The sequence below is a fragment of the Lissotriton helveticus genome, chromosome 1_1 (assembly GCF_964261635.1).
Source record: "Lissotriton helveticus chromosome 1_1, aLisHel1.1, whole genome shotgun sequence".
NCBI classification, from domain to species: domain Eukaryota; kingdom Metazoa; phylum Chordata; class Amphibia; order Caudata; family Salamandridae; genus Lissotriton; species Lissotriton helveticus.
In genome coordinates, this window is record NC_136057.1 from 1,326,771,044 (window position 1) to 1,326,794,620 (window position 23,577).

The 23,577-nt window shown below is 46.2% G+C and overlaps 1 protein-coding gene across 15 annotated transcripts in view; it reads left to right on the forward strand.

Annotated features, from left to right (window-relative positions):
• LOC144823590 (uncharacterized) overlaps window positions 1–23,577 on the forward strand; it is a 739,799-nt gene that overhangs the window by 403,706 nt on the left and 312,516 nt on the right. For 2 of the 15 annotated variants that reach the window (XM_078682237.1, XM_078682336.1), the window contains exon 28: window positions 11,630–11,677. The exons of the other annotated variants lie outside the window; for them this stretch is intronic. In XM_078682237.1, coding sequence (XP_078538363.1) covers window positions 11,630–11,677 — 48 coding nt within the window. The remainder of the gene's footprint in view (window positions 1–11,629; window positions 11,678–23,577) is intronic. 15 annotated transcript variants of the gene reach the window in all.

The following is a 23,577-nucleotide window of genomic DNA, read 5'->3' on the forward strand; positions in this document are numbered from 1 at the left end:
GCCCCTTGCTCCCGTGCAATTCCGCAATTGCTGTGCCCATTGTCGTTTGTCTTGCCCCTTGCTCTCGCGCAATTGCGCAATTGCCGTGCCCATTTTTCACACGCCCCCAGCACAACGCACACGTTTAAGGAACGTTTTTTTTTTGTCGTCATGCTACGCCCCGCCCACGCACACGCCCACAAGGGACTAATTTGCTGGCAAGGTTCTTTTACCTTTCAAATATATATGGTTGCCATCTGTATAGCCTATGTCCTTCTGCTGCAACTGCCCTTTCCAATGCTGTATTGGGTGTTGTGATTAGTGCTGGGGTTACTGAGATTACCCACCTCAAAGATTAGGGCTCTCTCTTGATAATATTAGTATAGACTTCTCCCCCTTCACCTAACCCCTGATTTACCACTTTTGCGCTTTATCCCCTGTTGGTATATAATAGTACTAGCAGCCCGTCCCGACGTTGTCCGGGTATGAAATAGAATGTGTGTAATGTGTGTATTTGGCAAGGGGAATTTATTTTAAAATCTCGCGGTAGACAACATTTTTTGTTTCATTAGAATTGGGACGGAGAAGGCCCAGCTGCAGCCCTGGTTGATGTTAGCGTGTAATTGGTGTAGTGATCCGCCACCTGAGCCCGGCTAGAGCCCTGGTTGATGTTACCAGGCGCGTGTAATTTCGTTGAATGAGAGAGTTCAGTAACAGTGCGCAGGAGAGGCTGCAGTAACGTTACTTACCACGCCTCCAGCTGAACGCGTTTGTCACGCCCCTCAGCACACGGCCACAGCAGACGATCTTCTGATTAATGTACGACCCACATGGCATGAAGGGCGGAACGTAGTTCACGCCCCCAGCGTTTCTCACGCCCCCAGCGTGCCCCTTGATGCTGCGCAATTGCGCTCACATGGCATGAAGGCCGGATACACGCCCCCAGCGTTTGTCACGCCCCCAGCACACGCCCACAGCCAACGATATGATGGCCGTACCACACGCCCCCAGCGTTAGTCACACCCCCAGCCCACGACCACAGCACAACGCAGACACGCCCACAAGGGACTACTTTGCTGGCACGGTTCTTTTACCTTTTAAATGTATATGGTGGCCGTCATCATAGCCTATGTCCTTCTGCTGCAACTGCCCTTTCCAATGCTGTGTTGGGTGTTGTGATTGCTGCTGTGGTTACTGAGATTACCCGCCTCAAAGGTTTGGGCTCTCTCGTTATAATATTAGTATGGACTACATATGTTTTAATTTACTATATGTGAGTATTGATGTATATAAGTGATTATACGTGAGAGTGTGAGAGATTGGAAGAGTTCCTGTATAAATAAGTATGTGTTTCTATAAGTGATTGTTTAAGAGAGTAAGTATGTGTACGATTCTGTAAAAGTAAGTGTAGTGGTGTGTGTATAGCTGTATATGCAAGTAAATGGATGTTTGATAGTTTATTTGAATGTGTGAGTATGTGAGTAACTGTATGGATGAGTATCGGTGTGTAACAGGATGTATAGGTGTATAAGTACATATGATGAGTGAGTACATGTATGAGTGACTATATAGAACTGTTGGTGAATGAGTGGATGTGTATGTAGATTTTGTAATAACTGAATATGTTGTTCTAACTGGTATTGGTATCTCCATTTTTTTGAAAATTTTAGTTTCTATTTTTGAAGGTGTGTATCAAAGGTTATATCACGCTGAGAAGAGTTCTACCACTCTTTCACAAGGATGATGTCATCAGTGATGCCATTTGAGATGTCATCAGTGATGTCATGAGTGATGTCACTGACCATGTCATGAGTGATGTAATATGTGACGTCATCAGCAGTGCATTGCGAGCGCGCGAGTTATAGTTAGCTGAACTAACTGTATCGGGGGAATTTCAATGTTTTTGTATGAGTGAAATGTCCAGCTAACTATAACATGTGTGAAACCTATGATTTTTTCTGTGAATTTCTAAGGTTTTTTAAATGCTAATTCCTAACTATAACGTGGCTGAAACCTATGGTTTTTTCAGTGAATTTCAAAGGTTTTTTAAATGCTAATTCCTAACTATAACGTGGCTGAAACCTATGGTTTTTTCAGTGAATTTCAAAGGTTTTGTAAATGATAATTTTTAAATGTATTAATTGTTATTTTTTTATACTAATTTACTACATTGTTTTAAAGTATTTATTTTTAGATATTTTATTTTTTTAAATTACATTACATATTTTTAATATAAATTGAAAAAAAATGTTTTTAAAAATATTGAAATTGTATTATTTTTTAAAAAAATGTATATGGTGGCCGTCTGCATAGCCTATGTCCTTCTGCTGCAACTGCCCTTTCCAACGCTGTATTGGGTGTTGTGATCGGTGCTGTGGTTACTGAGATTACCCGCCTCAAATGTTTGGGCTCTCTCTTTATAATATTAGTATGGATTGTATACTTTTTTTAGATTGTCATGAGCTTTCCATGACATCTGCTATTTTCATAAACTATTGTATACAAAGATAAGTCTTTGAGTTCTAATACAATGATCAATTTTTCATCAGTGGAATTAAGTTTTTGCAATGGTATTGACATACCTCCATTTCTTAAAATTATTGTTTGGCCTTCACTCATGTCTCTGTCACCAATGAAAAAGAGGTCAAGGGTCTCAGACAACCAGTATTTATCACAGATCAAATCTGATGGATTTGTGAAGGTAAAATGGATATAAGGAGCACATCTAATTGAGTCTTGTTGTAAATGTTAGGGGTATTTTTTGTTTCCTCCAGCCACCACCTCCTGATACTGCCATCCAGAGGCCAGATCAAGAAACCGAGTGTTGGAAATGGGATCCCTGGCTGGCCAGGGCTTTCGCCAAAGTCAGTCAGAGACCACCACACCCAAGTCAGGGCAAGGGAGTTACACGCCAAGATAACCCCTACTCACCCTCTAGGTAACGTGGCGCGAGCAGCAAGGCTAATCTTGGAGGCAATGTAAGTTAAGTATTTGCGCACGCACCCCAGCAACAACAACCAAAGGCCCACCACAAAGGAAACTCCACACAAGGTTATGTAAAAATAGCCTTTGTATTATAATAAATATACATCAGATAAAACACACATCTGGTTACACTGTGCCAACAGGCACGGGCGGAATTTACAAGGGATATTGCACAGGACAGGGCCACTTGGACCACTGTCAGGGGTATCAGCACTTTTAGAAATAATACTTTCAGAAAGTAAAATCAGGGTAGCACACAATATAAAAATAGAGCACACAACCAGTAATCACTGGTAACAGGACCTCACTAGCACCACCTGTACTAGGGAGAAAAACAACCACCTACATGTCACACTACCTGTAGGGGTGTAAAGACAAAACACATGATGCATCAACATTCAGAGGTGTAGCAATAACATTGCGCAAAACTTAGATCAGTCACCACCTGTGACAGTCCCTGTGTCCCAATGTCAGGGCCTAAACGTAGCAGTTGCCCACAAAGTGCTGGGCAACTGGTGCAGGGAAAGTTAGGGCAACGTTGGAGCCTCTCTGGGCTCAAGAACCACCACTGTGGCACTGTGGAGCCTCACTGGGCTCCAGAACGAGGGAATGGCACCCTCAGAGCCTCTCTGGGCTCAAAGAACAAAATGGCCCCCAGGAGCCTCTCCGGGCTCCTCAACAAGGATGTGGGCGTCGGGGCCCCTCACGGGGGACCCTCGAACACGTGGGGGCGCTTCGGTGGAGTCCCCCCTCTGGGGACTCAGGAAGACAAATGGCAGCAAGAGCCTCTCTGGCTCGGGTTGGAGTCCCCCTCTTGGGGACTCGAATTGCCCAAAAATGCCCCCTAAGAGCCTCTCTGGCTCTGAACACAAGGGCGCGAGGTCGCGCTACCGGGGGAGGGGCGGACACCGACAATGTGTCCCGACGCCCCTCTCCCTTTTCAGGCACTCACCGGCTGTCTCGTGGCGGGCGGCGGCTCTGCACGAGAGCTCCCGCTCCTCGGGGGCTCTCTCCACACTTCTCCTGCTCCTCGCTGGGCTCCGGGGCTCTCCCTCGTCCTCGGGAGCCCCGGGGGCGGGACGCTGGGAGTAAGGCGGGACTTCCGGTCGGCCTTTCTCGGGCCGCGCTGTGAGTGGTCGGCCTCACAACCACTTCCGGGTCGCCGCGGGCAGCGCGGCGGCTCGCTTTTAGGCAGGCAGGCGGGCTCCCAGGTGATCCGAGGAGTGGGCTCCCTCGTGAATCACAAATTCACGGGCAAAACAAAGCGGCAATGAGCGGGGTGGCACCCGCGCCGCTAACTCGCCACACGGGGCAGTCAGATGCCGGGTGGGCACCGGCTGTGCACACCCAGCGCTAGCAGCGCTAGTAACGAAGGGCAGGCGCTCCCAAGCGCCTCCAGGACAGCATACAGCGCTCACAGCGCTATGGCCAAAATCAAGCGCTTTCAAGCGCTAGGCAGGCGATTTCAGCGCTCCCCAGCGCTGAAGGGCAGAGAGCAGCGCTCTCAGGCTGCAGGCAAGAAGTCCTCAGTGCTCCCCAGCACTGGAGGACAGGACAAGGCTCCAGCAGGGGCTGGAGGCAGGCAGGGGGGCAAGGCTGGGCCAGAGCCAGCACACTGGGTCTCCAGGCAGGGAGACACCCCAAGTGGCGGTCCTCCTGGCCCCAGCAGCAGCAACAGCCCCCTCTGGCAGGATCCAAAAGCAGAACCTTTTCTAAGGGGACACAGCCCCTTCTTATACTAACAAATCCTTTGTTTCAAGGTGCAGGGTGGGGGGAAACCAGTTGCAGCTGGCTCTGGAGCACTCTTGATGGCCCAACCACCCATTTCATTCACTGGGGAGGCTAGGGTCGTTAGACACACCACAGGGGGGCGGAGCCAGCATTGTGTGGGGAAAACCCAGCCCATCCAGGACACAGGTACACTCCTCCCACACATCACTCATGCTAATCTCCCACTCACCACCGGGCAGATCCATCCAGACTTCCTGGAGCCTGGCATGCCAGCCAGCTCCAGCCAATCACTCTCCAGCACCCTCACAGCACACGCACATCAATGTCCAGAAGTAGCACTTCCCTTCTAGACACATACATGCCGCAGACACCATCTCGCAGCATTCACTCTCACGAGTTTACACATACTAAACTCGAGCCTGCACTCCCCACGCATCAGGAACTACCAGGGACACACACATTCCCCATGCATTCCTATGGGAGGGCAGGCCAGCCATACTACACGCACGCACTTTCACTCTGGGACCCAGGTAAAAGTGCGCAGAGACCCAAAAATCACTGACACAGGGTCACAAATAACAGCAAAAAGTTTAGGGGTGAACCTGCCCTGCGGGCCAAGTCCAACACAACCCCCTTCCAGCCAAAACGCAGGGGAGAACAATCACCACCGTGATGGACTTCCCTGCTTGGGGCGATAGAACACGGACGCAGGCCCGCCACTGCCGGGACACCCTCCGGTTCTATGCCACGGTGAACCCCTAGGGTTCCTTCTAAAGCTACTGTAAGGACCAGCTGGGCTACCCCACTGGTACTCCTCAGCTGTCCGCGGCCAGGACCAGGCCCTAGGCCACCCAGGTGCCACTGGTTCCTGCCTACTCACAAAGTGGGGGGTAGTAACCCCAGGCACATAACAGCCACTCTCCACTCTTCCTGTCTGCAAGACAGGGCCAGACTGCCACTGGTTCTCCAGCCTAGGGTCTACAACCTCAGGCGGACCAGGAGTCTCAGGGAAGGCTCTCCTTCCCTTACCTCTTCTTTTAGGGTTCCTCCTCCTGCGAGGGGTACACCCAGAACGCCATTCAAACCCAGGGTTTAACCCCTCAGGTTGCACCGGGGTCAGAGGTGGGCTCTCCCACCCTCTGCACCCCCTTCCAGAGGTCTGCCCTCTCCCACCTGGAGAGGTTCCTCTGGAAGAAGAACCGGTCAGGACACTGGTTACAGTCGTCCTACCCTTCAGGTCAGGCTGACCCTGAACCTGGCCTTCCAACCTCTGGTCTAAAACCTTCGGTGGAACAATTGCCTGGCACTCCAGGACTTCTGGGGATTCACACACAATCCCCCTGAGGCTAACAAATGACACATCTGTTGTGTGACTGTCTGTCTGGCGCAGATCTCCCGCCCTCTGTCCACCTGACAGTGCGTGACGATCCCCCAGACCAGAAGTGGCACCACCCGGGTCCCTCCAAGAAGATCTAGCCCAACTGGCTAGTCTCTGGTCCACTGGTGCATCCACTGGGAAACTCATCCCCCAATCACTCCTCACGCTGGACTCCTGTACCCTCCTTACCGGAGCAGTACTGCCAGCTTCTAGAACCACAGGAGCTCTTTTTACAGACGCTCCAGGTCCTCTACTCACTAGGAGATCCTCCTCAAATGGGCTAACAGGACAGCCTAGGTCCCCAACCTGGTGTTCCCTCAAGAAACCACCCAGGTTCTGAGACAGGGCTTCGGGCCTCTGGGGGCTCTCAGCCACCCACTGACTCCTGCTCCACTGAGCCAGGTAGTCAGCCCCTACACCCTTCTCACTATACTGGGACCTAGCTGGGCTACACTGAGCATCTTCCACCACGCTGGGCTGGAAGATCCCTGAGCCACTACTTTCGGAGTCACTCACCAATGACTCTACAGAACCTCTGGTCCCTTCCCAGCGGTCTGCTTCCTCTGCCAGCTCACATGGTTCAGACAATCCACACCCTAACAGGTGTTGGCGCAACCCTGGTGAACAACAACTGAGCAACTGCTCTCTGAGAAACATATCGAACAATATGTCCCAATCACATTTCGTGGGCTCCCGTACCCAATCACACAGGGCTCCACAACAGTCATCCTCAAAGTCTTCCCAAGACTGATGAGACGGTTTCCTAAGGTTCCTAAACCTCAACCTATTCTCCTCCTCTGGGGAAACAGGAACCATACTCTGGGAACTGGGACTTTCTAGACTGAGATTTAAATAGCTGCCACCACTGGACTCAACCCTCCCTGGGGGATCCAGAAAATTAAGACTGCGCTCAGGGGATAACCTACACTCTAGGGCTATCTTCTCCCTGGCCAAGGCCCTCTCAGCCTCTGCAGTCCGCTCATTCACACCCAGCTGCGCCATCTCTCTGGCATACTCTAACCGGAGCTTCTCCATGGCCAGCTGGTGCTCCCTCTCTTCTCTCCTATCCAACCACTCCTCTGGGGACAGGGAAAGGGATGGGGTGCTACATCTGACACTGGACCCAGCAAGGGACTCCCTATCTAGGGGGTACTCGCTCTCTGCTGGCGCCCAGTCACTGTCACACTCACTCTCCACATCAGACTCTTCAGGGCTCCCCTCAGACCCACCACCCTCATGGTGTGCGGTCCGGGCCCTCTCTCTCTCACTGTGCTCACGCTCCCAGTCACTCTTCTGCCACAGGATCATGTTATCCCTAAGCTTGGACTGGGTGTCTGACTCACTCACTGTGATGTCTCTCTCCTCACAAAACCGCACCAACTCATGCATACTGTACCTAAACAGGCCACAGAGGTTAAAAGGAGATTCCATCTTGACAGGATGCGCACACACACGTGCAACACAAGGGACCTAGCAATCTGAAGTAAGAGTACACAATTCCAAAATTTCAACACTCTCCTTATCAAAGAGAACTCACTCATGCGTCCAGAAAAACACACCATTCATCCACACACACCCTCCCCTCGGATCGGTAAGGCAGTTTCTACCACCCCTGACTTCTCAACCTGACCAAAAGTGACACAGGTACCAAACTCTGGAAGCAGGGCGGGGGACAAATGCACTGAACACAATTATAAAATGACACTCTTCAGGAGAAGAAACAATGGAATTTTACCAAAAACAATAATCCCCAAAATGTGGTTATCTAAAAATGTAGAGCTTTGAAGTGCGGCCAGCCGCTACTGTGGTACAACGCAAACACAAATCCTTATCCTCACCGCTTGCCGCCAATGTTGGAAATGGGATCCCTGGCTGGCCAGGGCTTTCGCCAAAGTCAGTCAGAGACCACCACACCCAAGTCAGGGCAAGGGAGTTACACGCGCCAAGATAACCCCTACTCACCCTCTAGGTAACGTGGCGCGAGCAGCAAGGCTAAACTTGGAGGCGATGTAAGTTAAGTATTTGCGCACGCACCCCAGCAACAACAACCAAAGGCCCACCACAAAGGAAACTCCACACAAGGTTATGTAAAAATAGCCTTTGTATTATAATAAATATACATCAGATAAAACACACATCTGGTTACACTGTGCCAAAAGGCACGGGCGGAATTTACAAGGGATATTGCACAGGACAGGGCCACTTGGACCACTGTCAGGGGTATCAGCACTTTTAGAAATAATACTTTCAGAAAGTAAAATCAGGGTAGCACACAATATAAAAATAGAGCACACAACCAGTAATCACTGGTAACAGGACCTCACTAGCACCACCTGTACTAGGGAGAAAAACAACCACCTACATGTCACACTACCTGTAGGGGTGTAAAGACAAAACACATGATGCATCAACATTCAGAGGTGTAGCAATAACATTGCGCAAAACTTAGATCAGTCACCACCTGTGACAGTCCCTGTGTCCCAATGTCAGGGCCTAAACGTAGCAGTTGCCCACAAAGTGCTGGGCAACTGGTGCAGGGAAAGTTAGGGCAACGTTGGAGCCTCTCTGGGCTCAAGAACCACCACTGTGGCACTGTGGAGCCTCACTGGGCTCCAGAACGAGGGAATGGCACCCTCAGAGCCTCTCTGGGCTCAAAGAACAACATGGCCCCCAGGAGCCTCTCCGGGCTCCTCAACAAGGATGTGGGCGTCGGGGCCCCTCACGGGGGACCCTCGAACACGTGGGGGCGCTTCGGTGGAGTCCCCCCTCTGGGGACTCAGGAAGACAAATGGCAGCAAGAGCCTCTCTGGCTCGGGTTGGAGTCCCCCTCTTGGGGACTCGAATTGCCCAAAAATGCCCCCTAAGAGCCTCTCTGGCTCTGAACACAAGGGCGCGAGGTCGCGCTACCGGGGGAGGGGCGGACACCGACAATGTGTCCCGACGCCCCTCTCCCTTTTCAGGCACTCACCGGCTGTCTCGTGGCGGGCGGCGGCTCTGCACGAGAGCTCCCGCTCCTCGGGGGCTCTCTCCACACTTCTCCTGCTCCTCGCTGGGCTCCGGGGCTATCCCTCGTCCTCGGGAGCCCCGGGGGCGGGACGCTGGGAGTAAGGCGGGACTTCCGGTCGGCCTTTCTCGGGCCGCGCTGTGAGTGGTCGGCCTCACAACCACTTCCGGGTCGCCGCGGGCAGCGCGGCGGCTCACTTTTAGGCAGGCAGGCGGGCTCCCAGGTGATCCGAGGAGTGGGCTCCCTCGTGAATCACAAATTCACGGGCAAAACAAAGCGGCAATGAGCGGGGTGGCACCCGCGCCGCTAACTCGCCACACGGGGCAGTCAGATGCCGGGTGGGCACCGGCTGTGCACACCCAGCGCTAGCAGCGCTAGTAACGAAGGGCAGGCGCTCCCAAGCGCCTCCAGGACAGCATACAGCGCTCACAGCGCTATGGCCAAAATCAAGCGCTTTCAAGCGCTAGGCAGGCGATTTCAGCGCTCCCCAGCGCTGAAGGGCAGAGAGCAGCGCTCTCAGGCTGCAGGCAAGAAGTCCTCAGTGCTCCCCAGCACTGGAGGACAGGACAAGGCTCCAGCAGGGGCTGGAGGCACGCAGGGGGGCAAGGCTGGGCCAGAGCCAGCACACTGGGTCTCCAGGCAGGGAGACACCCCAAGTGGCGGTCCTCCTGGCCCCAGCAGCAGCAACAGCCCCCTCTGGCAGGATCCAAAAGCAGAACCTTTTCTAAGGGGACACAGCCCCTTCTTATACTAGCAAATCCTTTGTTTCAAGGTGCAGGGTGGGGGGAAAACCAGTTGCAGCTGGCTCTGGAGCACTCTTGATGGCCCAACCACCCATTTCATTCACTGGGGAGGCTAGGGTCGTTAGACACACCACAGGGGGACGGAGCCAGCATTGTGTGGGGAAAACCCAGCCCATCCAGGACACAGGTACACTCCTCCCACACATCACTCATGCTAATCTCCCACTCACCACCGGGCAGATCCATCCAGACTTCCTGGAGCCTGGCATGCCAGCCAGCTCCAGCCAATCACTCTCCAGCACCCTCACAGCACACGCACATCAATGTCCAGAAGTAGCACTTCCCTTCTAGACACATACATGCCGCAGACACCATCTCGCAGCATTCACTCTCACGAGTTTACACATACTAAACTCGAGCCTGCACTCCCCATGCATCAGGAACTACCAGGGACACACACATTCCCCATGCATTCCTATGGGAGGGCAGGCCAGCCATACTACACGCACGCACTTTCACTCTGGGACCCAGGTAAAAGTGCGCAGAGACCCAAAAATCACTGACACAGGGTCACAAATAACAGCAAAAAGTTTAGGGGTGAACCTGCCCTGCGGGCCAAGTCCAACACCGAGGAAACATCAATTAAACAGGTTAGCATATTCAGCCTGTTGAAATGCATTTGTGCAAATCTTAAAGATATCATGTTGGGCACTGTGGCACTAATGCTTATCACTCAAAGAGAGAAGTAGATTCACATTTTGACCATCATCCTACACAGAAAAGGACCTGGTTCCCTTGGTTCCTTTGTTACATTCTTCATTGTATGGACCTTCTAGGCTTTGCTGATGCACACAATTCAGAGCACAGAGACCTTTGCCTTGTGTATTAGCTTTGGTACGCAGTAAAAACTGTCCCAGACTATTCCCTTTGTCTTATCTATTTACATCTCAATGCTGTTGTGTGGTCAGTCTTTATCCACTGTTTCACTACTGCTCCCACAGTGCAGTCCAACCCTGAGATATAAGGTTTCATCTGTCAGAAGTAATTTTTCTTCTTTTTCTACATGTGGCCTTTCAGATGCATTGTCATCCTCTGAGCAGCTGTTCTATGATTTGTGGATATGTATTTGCTGTTCCATAGAGTCAGTTTCAGGTATTTTATTGCAGAAAAACAGGGGACTTCCATATTCACAGGCCCTCATTATGTGAAATGAGTTAATATTGGTGTTCAGTGCTCATACTTACACCTTCCGACCCATTTGGAGAGTCACAAAAATAAGTAACAGTACCATGAGTTAGGAATAGGATTCCCACACATTGTATTTAAGGTATTAACACAATTTGTAGCTTATACTGGGGTGCAGAAAACAGAAATAGTGTTTCCACAGGTTTTTATGACGTTTGCATGAGTAGTGTGTCAACGTAAAAATGTAAAAGACAGGAGTGTATTCTACTGGAACATTTTAACGTGACTAAATGAACGATCAAAGTGTGTAATGATTACTGTTTGGACAAAAAATAATAAGGCAAATCCATTAACAAAAATGTGGAATTAGCACAAGCTTTTGTTGTTGATAAAAGAATTAGATTTTACACGTTGCAATGCTGTATTACTTTGTCATAAATGCAGTCATAGCCCCTTACATCACACTTAACACTGCTTTTACGTGGATCTGGCCTTATCTAACTAAAGGTGTCACTGCAGTCATGTGTTTTATAGAGACTATGATTGCACTTGTGAAAACTCTACATTAATTTTCATAGTTTGTCATTCATAACAATTCTTTCTGACATTTTATGTTGCCTTTAGAGTCCGCCTCCTAGCGCAGTGGATGGTAAAAAGGGCACAAAAGACGCAGTAAGTAGTTTTATTCTCAGATATATACTGCTCTTATGATAACAGTCTAAAACATTTCCCAGTTCTTTGAAACTAAATTGCATCAGCTTAGACTTCCTAAAAGTAGAATTATTGTATAGAATTGTTCATATTGTTAAGTATCTCTAGTTAAAAAGCGACTTCTTCTTCGCATCCTAAAAGACGCTGACTACTTTAGCTCTTAACTCCAAATCTCTCAATCTCTACCTCTTCACTTGTCTATGTTATCATCACATCCTTTTCTAGAAATCTGTTATTTTCAACAAAGATTTATATACTGTAGTATACAAAAAAGTGATGGATAGAACGTTTTAACTAATTTCAGCTATTGTTAATTGCCCCAGTATTGGACTTTCATAGATTCCCATGCTTTGTATCATTCCCCGTCGTCGGAATGGGAGCCTCGGTAATAGAAAAATACCATAGCAGTAGGTACAAAAGTGAAAGACAGGCCTAGGCCTCATCTCATTTTGTAGCCTATCCGCCTCTTTTTGTAAAAGAGACCAACAAATTTGCAACAACCAATCAGAGTAGCCTCACCCAATAGAACCCTCCTGAGAGAGCCTCAGAGCCTCAGATTTTCTACCGCACGTCGTGCTAAGGGAGTCTCCACTGAGCTCTGCTGAGATTTCTCTTCAGTTTTGGAATTTTCTTCTTTTTTCTACTCTAACGTGTCTGATAAAGAGAAGAAGGCATTATTCAGAGCTTGTGCTACCTGTTCTAAGAAGAGGCTTTACATTGAGGACAAGCATAAGGACTGTATCTACTGCTTTACCTGGATCACAAGGCCACAGATTGTAAGATCTGCAGGACTTTCTCTACAAAGACCTTGAGAGACAGGGAAGGCCGCTGGTTACCCTGGTTGCAGAAAATGAAGTCTCGTAAGGAGGTTATATCATCCGACAGTGAGGATTCTTCCTCAGCTTTGTCCTCCAGGAGATCCAAGAAAAGGGGTAGGTTCTCCCGTTCAACATCTTCTGAGACCCCTCTCAAGGCCCTGCAAGTGACCTCTGATAGGTCTGAGAGGCCTAGTCCCAAACAATCTCCTCACCGAGGTGTAAAGGATAGGATGAGACAGACTGAGGAGACGCAGTCATCAAAGAAGGTATAGAAAACTCCTTCTATTGCTTCTCCACCATCTGATGAGGAGAAGGTATTCAAAAAACCTGCTACTGTCCCTCAGGAAGGAAGATCGGAAAAGAAATTTTGTCCGTCGACGACGAAAATATCTGGTACGTCGACTAAGACTTCCGAAATTACCTTGGGTTTTGTTACAGCTCCGTCGACGGCAGCTTCGTTGACGGCGGCTACAGTGATATCTTCGTCGTCGTTTAAGATTCCCTTCTCGTCGACGATGGTGCTTACTTCTTCAACGTCGACGATGATGACATTGAAGATAGCGTAAACGGCTACAACGTCGACGACGACAGCGGTGATGATCATGATCGGCGGTCCCGTCGACCACGATCTTGTCGACGACGTCGTCAACGATTCAAAATGTCCACATTTCTATAAAAAGACAGCAGGTCACCCCAAAGATGACCTCGCCTCGCAGAGTAACACCCTCACCTCCAACTTTGCTTTTCGAGGAGGAATCAGATGATGAGGATGGCCCTTATGGAGATGCATATAGCCCATCCCAACTTCCAGTGAAGTACCATGATTCAGACTCTGAGGACTACTATACGGAGGAACGCCAGTTTGTTCAGCAAGAGAGGCCTCAGCAACAACGAGACATGGTGGCAATGCCTTCTTCTCTCATAACGGACTTGCAGATGATGCTACAGGACTACAAAAGAAGGTTTCCGTCTCAAGCTTCGGACCAGCAAGCGCAGCTTCTTCCTCCTTCCATTCCTGTTACTCCTCCAGTTACAGTAACACCTCATGTTTCCCGAGCTTCGGAGCCAGATCCAAAAGAAAGCCATCGGAAGGTTATTGCTATTCAGGATGATGATAACTCAACTGATGACGATCATCAGATAGATCAAGCCCCTGACCCGGATAGAGATTGGGACGAGTATGTTATTCAGGATCCAGTCTCACCATTAATGGATCCTACTACATCTCCTCCAGCAGACATTGGAGGTTTCCATCACCTTATGGAGAGGACGTCCAAGAGATTTGGTCTTCCTATTACTACAGTACAGTCGGACTGTTTCCTTTACGACTTTAAGGAGCCTTACAGAAAATCTATCCGTTCAATTCTGATAGTTGAGCATGTGTGGTCGGAAGGTACTAAAGTAATGCAGAATCCAGCTACGGTCATTCCTGTTCTTCCCCGGCTGGAGAAAAAATATAAGGCTCCAGAAAACAGTCCTGCTTCCCTGATTGGTCAACCAAAGCCGGATTCAGTTATTTCCGAGGCGGCGCAAGGAAAGTCCAAGAATCCATCAGCGCCTCTGACGACACCGCCGGACAAAGAGGGGAGACGCCTGGACAATGTGGGAAAAAGGTTCTCCTCAATGGCCAGCCTTCTAGTCCGAGCTACTAATGCTCTTGCAATCTTGGGTGGATATGATCTCCAGATGTGGTTCGATTTGTCCCCATTTGTTGACCAACTTTCGGATGGTGCAAAGGAAGAGGCCAAGAAGATTCTGGAAGAAGTAGAGCGTTCATCTTCAGAGGTGATAGATTGTGCTATGGACATAGCAACCACCGCTTTCCGAGCTCTTGCAGGATCAGCAGTTTTAAGGCGTCAGGGCTGGCTTCGGGCAACCTGGTTCCGCCAAGAAGTCCAAAATAAGATCTTGGACTTACCTTACGATGGAGAAATACTTTTTGGTAAGCATATAGATGATGCCCTTCAATAAATCAAGAAGGACACGGATACGGCAAGATCTTTGGGGTCTTTGAATTACCGGAAGGTTCCTTTCAGGGCTGCAAGAGGAAGAGGTTTTTCATCTTACAGAGGTGGCAACCAACAGCGCTACTCTTCGTACTCTCAGTCCTCTCAGTCCTACAAACCCCAATACTCACAGCGCCAGGGTCAATCGGCGCCTTTCTCTCGCCAACCATCAAGAAGATGACAGGGACGTCAGGGGAAAGATACGTCTAAACGACAATAGCGGCTATATGGCTCTGTCTACTATTCCTCCCCCTCTAGTAACATCAGTGGGGGGCAGGATTTCAGAATATCTCCACAACTGGAAAATGATTACATCGGATCGGTGGGTCCTTAACATCGTATAATTCGGCCACACACTAGAGTTTCAAAAATTTCCACCTTCCAGATCGCCTCACGCCACGGAATCGAAACATCTAAATCTTCTGCGTCTCGAAGTCCAACAGCTGCTCATCAAAGGAGCAATGGAATCGGTTCCTCAGAATATATGAATGAGAGGTACCCCTTAAGAAACTCAAGGGAAATGAGGTTATCTAACCAGTCAAAGAATAGATTCCCTTGAAAGTATAACAGGATTTAGCTAAAACATAGCCTAAATATTCACAATGAAATCAATATTATTACAAACACAAATATATAGAGTACAAATCATTTATTATGCAACAGTAGTTAAAAACAATTAATAACGCTGCTAGACATATTCTGATTCCTAAGTTGATGGTTAAAAAACTAATCAAATTACACAATCAATTATGACCTGCACAATTGAGAAAACAGACATAAAATGTAAAACATAAAAATTGTAAAATACAAGTTGCACATTCGTAGCTCACAGATTCTGACACCTATGTTTTATCGTTACAACTTTAATATATAAACATTGGTGGTAGAGACATGAATTGTACTGGAGATTGGGCGTCGACGCGTTTCGGTTGTTAGAACTGATTATTTCCACCTTTTTCAAGACCTTTCTCTTTGTCTGTCGTAACAGGGGGTCTGATAAGTCACCCTACAATAAACATACATAAGATAAGAATTTAACACATAATCTTTCTCTTGCATCATTATAAGATCAGCCTGTCCCCTATTGTCTCAGCATAGTTAAAGGTATTAGGCCTAGGGCATACAGAATGTCAAAGTTTTAATCTACTCTATAAAATCTCCAATATATACATGTGAAACATTATTGAACATCATCAAGCTAAGAAAAGACTTAAATTGCCTTCACAATCCTATATCTAGGAGACTCCAATACCTATTAAGTCGTTTGAACGGTTTACCAAATGTTCTTCGGGCATGTATTAGTACTCTTTTCCCGTTTTCTAACGTACTTATTTATAATGTCATAGCCCCTATGGAACCTGCACTATATGTCTTACCCTTAGTTTGGCATGAAGGTAATGGATCTCTGCACTTCGTATTCCTGTTCTATTTTCGTCCAGAAAATGATATGTGTGCGGTCAATGAGAGATCCTGGGAGTACAAGAGAATGTATATATGTTTAAAATCAAATTCCTGCTGTGCCATCACAAAAAGCCGGCACTTCTTGAATTTTTAAAGACTGAAATTAGTGCATTTACCTGTTGTTACTTGGTAAGGCAGCAAGGGACGAGGTGTTATGATACACGTCCAATCTTTATTTATGTGTTTTCCATAAGAACTTTCTAGCCCTAATTAGGGGAAAAGGAACAAATTATAAGTGGGAAATTATACATGGGAAATTATGTGTATGCAGATCGAGGCTCTCTATTTTCCTAATCGGCATACCTGCAATAACAGAGGCTTGATTAATTTGTCCACACTTATCCGTTCATAGGCAGGAATAAGTCGATCCTTATTTTGGGACTTATTACCTAAGAAGACACAATATTAGTCTTCTTTTAAACACCATGTAACGTTACGTGTTGTTTAATTAGGTTGTCCCAATGTAGCCGCCGTAAAGCATACCTGCTGTGAGAAGAGCTCGGGTATTTTCGCCCAAGTAGCGCTGTCAAAATGCAGCTCAAGTGCCGTAATCTCTTCCAGGTCCTAAAGCCTGGTGGATCAAAAATTAGATAATGTAGCACGATTATAGTCTGGAAGAAAGAGTGACAGACGTGTCTCTATTAAAGCTTCTAATATCTATTCCTTACCTCCAGTACGAGTTCTCTCCCGCCTCAGCTAGGGTTTCATTGCGAATGTACGGCTCACCTGTTCATGCCGTGTTTTAAATATCCGCCCTGTGCTCATGATTGGATAAAAGGTAAGGTCCACCCAGCCAATCGTGTGGTGTACGCACAACGAGGGATAATTAGCATAATGTTACTGTTTGGGAATGCAAACTATTGGTCCACTGGGGATTACACTCGACTCCTCCTCCTACTTAGTTTGGTTCCCTCTCTGGTCCGCCGCAATGTTGCCATGTGCTTCCGGGTATCGGTGATGGCATGTTATAAGTGTTAACCCTATTGGTTAAAGAGTTTGTAACAGGAAATTCACACTTAGGGTATATTGGAAGATTCTATTGGCGAAATGTTCAGCCTATCTGAATACACTATTCATACGCCTTATGTGTATTTGAAAAAGACGGGCTACTCGCGCATTGTCTACCTCGTCGAGTTGTCACTGGTAACGGTGATCTTGCATTTACAATGCCTAACTTGCCACATTATAAAAAGGATGAGTAAAGCAGGTCAAGTATCTAATCTCTAGAGTATCGATAGGGATCTATGCTGCACATCATATTAAGATTCATTCTGACTGGACAGTGGTCATGCTAATAGTCTTACTATTCAGTCCTAATCTAAACGCCTGCACTAAGTTAAACCGCAGCGAAGCACGTCTAACTACTTTGCAATGCGCGGTACTCCAGTGGACCTAGGCATCAGGTGTTATTTACAGGCATCTGGCCCAATCTTCCCTTGTATTGAGGCCTTTCACTCTGGTGTTGAGATGACAGAAGTACCATTGTTCCCTGACTTTTCTCATTTTGTCAGTATCTCCACCTCTTCTGTTTGTCCTAACTTTTTCTAGTATGAACCATCTGAGGTCCTCACAGGAATGGTTCAATGTTCTAAAGTGTTCTGTCAGAGGCGCGTTGCACTTATTAGTGCGGATGGCCGATTTATGCTCAAGTACCCGTGTTTGTAGCTCTCTACTAGTTTCTCCCACATAGCCTAAGTTGAAGGGGCACAGAAGAAGATAAACTACATTCTGGCTACGGCAATTGTTGAGGGTTGAGGGGATGAGTTTTTTGCCATTATATTCGATACTTTTGCTGACTATGCAGTGGGGACATACAGAGCATGTTCCACATTTGTAGTTCCCTAAAGCAAGACTTCCAGTAAGGGTCCGTTGGCTTTCGGTAGAGGGCCTATAGGTGCTATGTGGGAGAAACTAGTAGAGAGCTACGAACACGGGTACTTGAGCATAAATCGGCCATCCGCACTAACAAGTGCAACTCGCCTCTGACAGAACACTTTAGAACATTGAACCATTCCTGTGAGGACCTCAGATGGTTCATACTAGAAAAAGTTAGGACAAACAGAAGAGGTGGAGATACTGACAAAATGAGAAAAGTCAGGGAACAATGGTACTTCTGTCATCTCAACACCAGAGTGAAAGGCCTCAATACAAGGGAAGATTGGGCCAGATGCCTGTAAATAACACCTGATGCCTAGGTCCCCTGAAGTACAGCGCATTGCGAAGTAGTTAGACGTGCTTCGCTGCGGTTTAACTTAGTGCAGGCGTTTAGATTAGGACTGAATAGTAAGACTATCAGCATGACCACTGTCCAGTCAGAATGAATCTTAATCTGATGTGCAGCATAGATCCCTATCGATACTCTAGAGCAGTGGTTCCGAAACTTTTGACTCCTGAGGACCCCCATTGAGTCACCACTGGAAGCCGGGGACCCCCAAGCAATTTGTATGAGTTAAATTTCAAACGTTAAAACAGTAATTCGAAAAAAATACACGTGTGCACACAAAACAAATACTCAAAGTACTAAGGATTATGGGGCCAGATGTACGACCATTTCATTTAGCGCCTCGCAATTGGCGACACATTGCGAGTGGCAAATCACGAGTTGCTAAATGAAATGTACAACAGTGTGTTTAACACTGTTTGGGATTCCCAATGGGGTCGCAAATTGCGAGGTTCATTAATATTAATGAGCCTCTTGCAATTTGCAAGCCCATTGGGAATGCCAGCCCTCCCAACGATGGTGGCCTGCTGGGCTCTGCAGGCCACCATGTCTCGGACTGCTTTTAAATAAAGCAGTTTTTTTGAAAAAAATGCAGCCTGTTTACCATGCATTAAAAAAAAGAAAATGAAACGTTTTCGTTTCATTCTCTGCAGGCAGGTAGAGGTCCCTGCCTGCCCTTAAAAAAAATTTTTGCATGCATTTGCAAAGGGGAAGGGGTCCCCTGGGGACCCCTTCCCACTTGTGAATGCATTACCATCTACTTGAAGTGGGTGGTAATTGTGACTGTTTTGCGACCGCAAAACATTTGTATATGGTTTTGAGACTCGCTATTTGGAAGGGAATGCCCCTTCCAAATAGCAAGTTGCAAAACCTATTTAGAGAGTCGCAAACAAATTGCAACTCGCGAAATAGGCTATGTACATGGCCCAATAGGTTTTTGCATGCGCAAACAAGTTCGCGAACCCGTTCGCACATATAAAAACAGATCATACATCTCACCCTTAGTATTTTATATTGAAGTAATAGCCCCTCTGTCACATGTATTTCATTTGTTTTATAGCATCTCTCTTAAAATTGTAGGATGTCAGAGCACTTTACATCACACACATATAGAGACATTGAATCATATATGTAAATCAGTGTGTATATAAAATGTTTAAAGAGTGCTTGGTCTGGAAAAGCACAAACTCAGGATTAAGAACATAACACAGTGGCTAGCATTGACTAACATTAAAAATGTATTTCCACCCAAATATATCATTTTAGCAGCATCAGGTTAATGAATAATTGGGACAAAATATAAGTTACTAACTGGTACTATGCAGTTTGCAAGCAGCTCTTTGATGACAGCTTATAGGTCCCTCTGCTAGATTACGTTTGTCACTTATGAAGTGCAAAGTAACAAAAAAAACTCTGTGACAAAAGCAGTAACCACGAACCTAGGCACATGAAATACTGCTTTTTAAGATGCATGTTTCACGTTCTTTGCAGTAGGCACGTTAACCCTCTGTGCTAGATTAGTTTAAATCAAAGCTGCCACTGAACACAACTCTCCTGCTCTCCAGCAGGTACATTAATCACTGGCATTCTCTTGACACTTTGATTGTTGCTGGAAGGCTGCTAATTATACAAGAAACGTTTCTGTGCTTTTAAAACTGTTGCCTACCCTGGGAATGTGTCACGGACCCCATGGGGTCCGCGGACCACAGTTTGGGAAACACTGCTCTAGAGATTAGATACTTGACCTGCTTTAGTCATTCTTTTTATAATGTAGCAAGTTAGGCATTGTAAATGCAAGATCACCGTTACCAGTGACAACTCGACGAGGTAGACAATGCGCAAGTAGCCCGTCTTTTTCAAATACACATAAGGCGTATGAATAGTGTATTCAGATAGGCTGGACATTTCGCCAATAGAATCTTCCAATATGCCCCCGTGTGAATTTTCTGTTACAAACCCTTTAACCAATAGGGTTAACACTTATAACATGCCATCACCGATACCCGGAAGCATATGGCAACATTGCGGCGGACCAGAGAGGGAACCAAACTAAGTAGGAGGAGGAGTCGAGTGTAATCCCCAGTGGACCAATAGTTTGCATTCCCAAACAGTAACATTATGCTAATTATCCCTCGTTGTGCGTACACCACACGATTGGCTGGGTGGACCTTACCTTTTATCCAATCACGAGCACAGGGCGGATATTTAAAACACGGCATGAACAGGTGAGCCGTGCATTCGCAATGAAACCCTAGCTGAGGCGGGAGAGAACTCGTACTGGAGGTAAGGAATAGATATTAGAAGCTTTAATAGAGACACGCCTGTCTCTCTTTCTTCCAGACTATAAACGTGCTGCATTATCTCATTTTTGATCCACCAGACTTTAGGACCTGGAAGAGATTACGGCACTTGAGCTGCATTTTGACAGCGCTACTTGGGAGAAAATACCCGAGCTCTTCTCACAGCAGGTATGCTTTCTGTAGGCTACATAGGGACAACCTAATTAAACAACACGCAACGTTACATGGTGTTTAAAAGAAGACTAATATTGTGTCTTCTAACTATTTTTAATCATTAGGTCATAAGTCCCAAAATAAGGATCGACTTATTCCTGCCTATGAACGGATAAGTGTGGACAAATTAATCAAGCCTCTGTTATTGCAGGTATGCCGATTAGAAAAATAGAGAGCCTCGATCTGCATACACATAATTTCCCATGTATAATTTCCCACTTATAATTTATTCCCTTTCCCCTAATTAGGGCTAGAAAGTTCTTATGGAAAACACATAAATAAAGATTGGACGTGTATCATAACACCTCGTCCCTTGCTGCCTTACCAAGTAACAACAGGTAAATGCACTAATTTCAGTCTTTAAAAATTCAAGGAGTGCCGGCTTTTTGTGATGGCACAGCAGGAATTTGATTTTAAACATATATACATTCTCTTGTACTCCCAGGATCTCTCATTGACCACACACATATCATTTTCTGGACGAAAATAGAACAGGAATACGAAGTGCAGAGATCCATTACCTTCATGCCAAACTAAGGGTAAGACATATAGTGCAGGTTCCATAGGGGCTATGACATTATAAATAAGTACGTTAGAAAACGGGAAAAGAGTACTAATACATGCCCGAAGAACATTTGGTAAACCGTTCAAACGACTTAATAGGTATTGGAGTCTCCTAGATATAGGATTGTGAAGGCAATTTAAGTATTCTCTTAGCTTGATGATGTTCAATAATGTTTCACATGTATATATTGGAGATTTTATAGAGTAGATTAAAACTTTGACATTCTGTATGCCCTAGGCCTAATACCTTTAACTATGCTGAGACAATAGGGGACAGGCTGATCTTATAATGATGCAAGAGAAAGATTATGTGTTAAATTGTTATCTTATGTATGTTTATTGTAGGGTGACTTATCAGACCCCCTGTTACGACAGACGAAAAGAAAGGTCTTGAAAAAGGTGGAAATAATCAGTTCTAACAACCGAAACGCGTCGACGCCCAATCTCCAGTACAATTCATGTCTCTACCACCAATGTTTATATATTAAAGTTGTAACGATTAAACATAGGTGTCAGAATCTGTGAGCTACGAATGTACAACTTGTATTTTACAATTTTTATGTTTTACATTTTATGTCTGTCTTCTCAATTGTGCAGGTCATAATTGATTGTGTAATTTGATTAGTTTTTTAACCATCAACTTAGGAATCAGAATATGTCTAGCAGCGTTATTGTTTTTAACTACTGTTGCATAATAAATGATTTGTACTCTATATATTTGTGTTTGTAATAATATTGATTTCATTGTGAATATTTAGGCTATGTTTTAGCTAAATCCTGTTATACTTTCAAGGGAATCTATTCTTTGACTGGTTAGATAACCTCATTTCCCTTGAGTTTCTTAAGGGGTACCTCTCATTCATATATTCTGAGGAACCGATTCCATCGCTCCTTTGATGAGAAGCTGTTGGACTTCGAGACGCAGAAGATTTAGATGTTTCGATTCCGTGGCGTGAGGCGATCTGGAAGGTGGAAATTTTTGAAACTCTAGTGTGTGGCCGAATTATACGATGTTAAGGACCCACCGATCCGATGTAAGCATTTTCCAGTTGTGGAGATATTCTGAAATCCTTCCCCCCACTGATGTTACTAGAGGGGGAGGAATAGTAGACAGAGCCATATAGCCGCTATTGTCGTTTAGACGTATCTTTCCCCTGACGTCCCTGTCATCTTCTTGATGGTTGGCGAGAGAAAGGCGCCGATTGACCCTGGCGCTGTGAGTATTGGGGTTTGTACGACTGAGAGGACTGAGAGTACGAAGAGTAGCGCTGTTGGTTGCCACCTCTGTAAGATGAAAAACCTCTTCCTCTTGCAGCCCTGAAAGGAACCTTCCGGTAATTCAAAGACCCCAAAGATCTTGCTGATCTTATAATGATGCAAGAGAAAGATTATGTGTTAAATTGTTATCTTATGTATGTTTATTGTAGGGTGACTTATCAGACCCCCTGTTACGACAGACGAAAAGAAAGGTCTTGAAAAAGGTGGAAATAATCAGTTCTAACAACCGAAACGCGTCGACGCCCAATCTCCAGTACAATTCATGTCTCTACCACCAATGTTTATATATTAAAGTTGTAACGATAAAACATAGGTGTCAGAATCTGTGAGCTACGAATGTACAACTTGTATTTTACAATTTTTATGTTTTACATTTTATGTCTGTCTTCTCAATTGTGCAGGTCATAATTGATTGTGTAATTTAATTAGTTTTTTAATCATCAACTTAGGAATCAGAATATGTCTAGCAGCGTTATTAATTGTTTGTAACTACTTTTGCATAATAAATGATTTGTACTCTATATATTTGTGTTTGTAATAATATTGATTTAATTGTGAATATTTAGGCTATGTTTTAGCTAAATCCTGTTATACTTTCAAGGGAATCTATTCTTTGACTGATCGGTTCCTCAGACCCAACGAGGGAAAGGATTCTATTCCAGGTTTTTCCTGGTTCGCAAAGCGGACGAAAAGTGGCGCCCAATTCTAGACCTGAGGGAGCTCGACACCTATCTCATAAAACTCTCTTTTTGGATGGTTTCTCTCCAGGATATATTGTGTCTCCTAAATCCTGGCGATTATATGGCAACTCTAGATCTAGAGGACGCATATTTTCATGTTCCCATTTATCCAGCCCACAGGAGGTACCTTCGCTTTACAGTAGCCAAGAGCCACTTTCAGTTCAGAGTCCTACCTTTCGGACTAAGATCTGAACTGCGGAGTTTTTACAAAGGTATTAGCACCAGTGGCAGCTTTTCTCAGAAGGCAGTCTCTGCAGGTG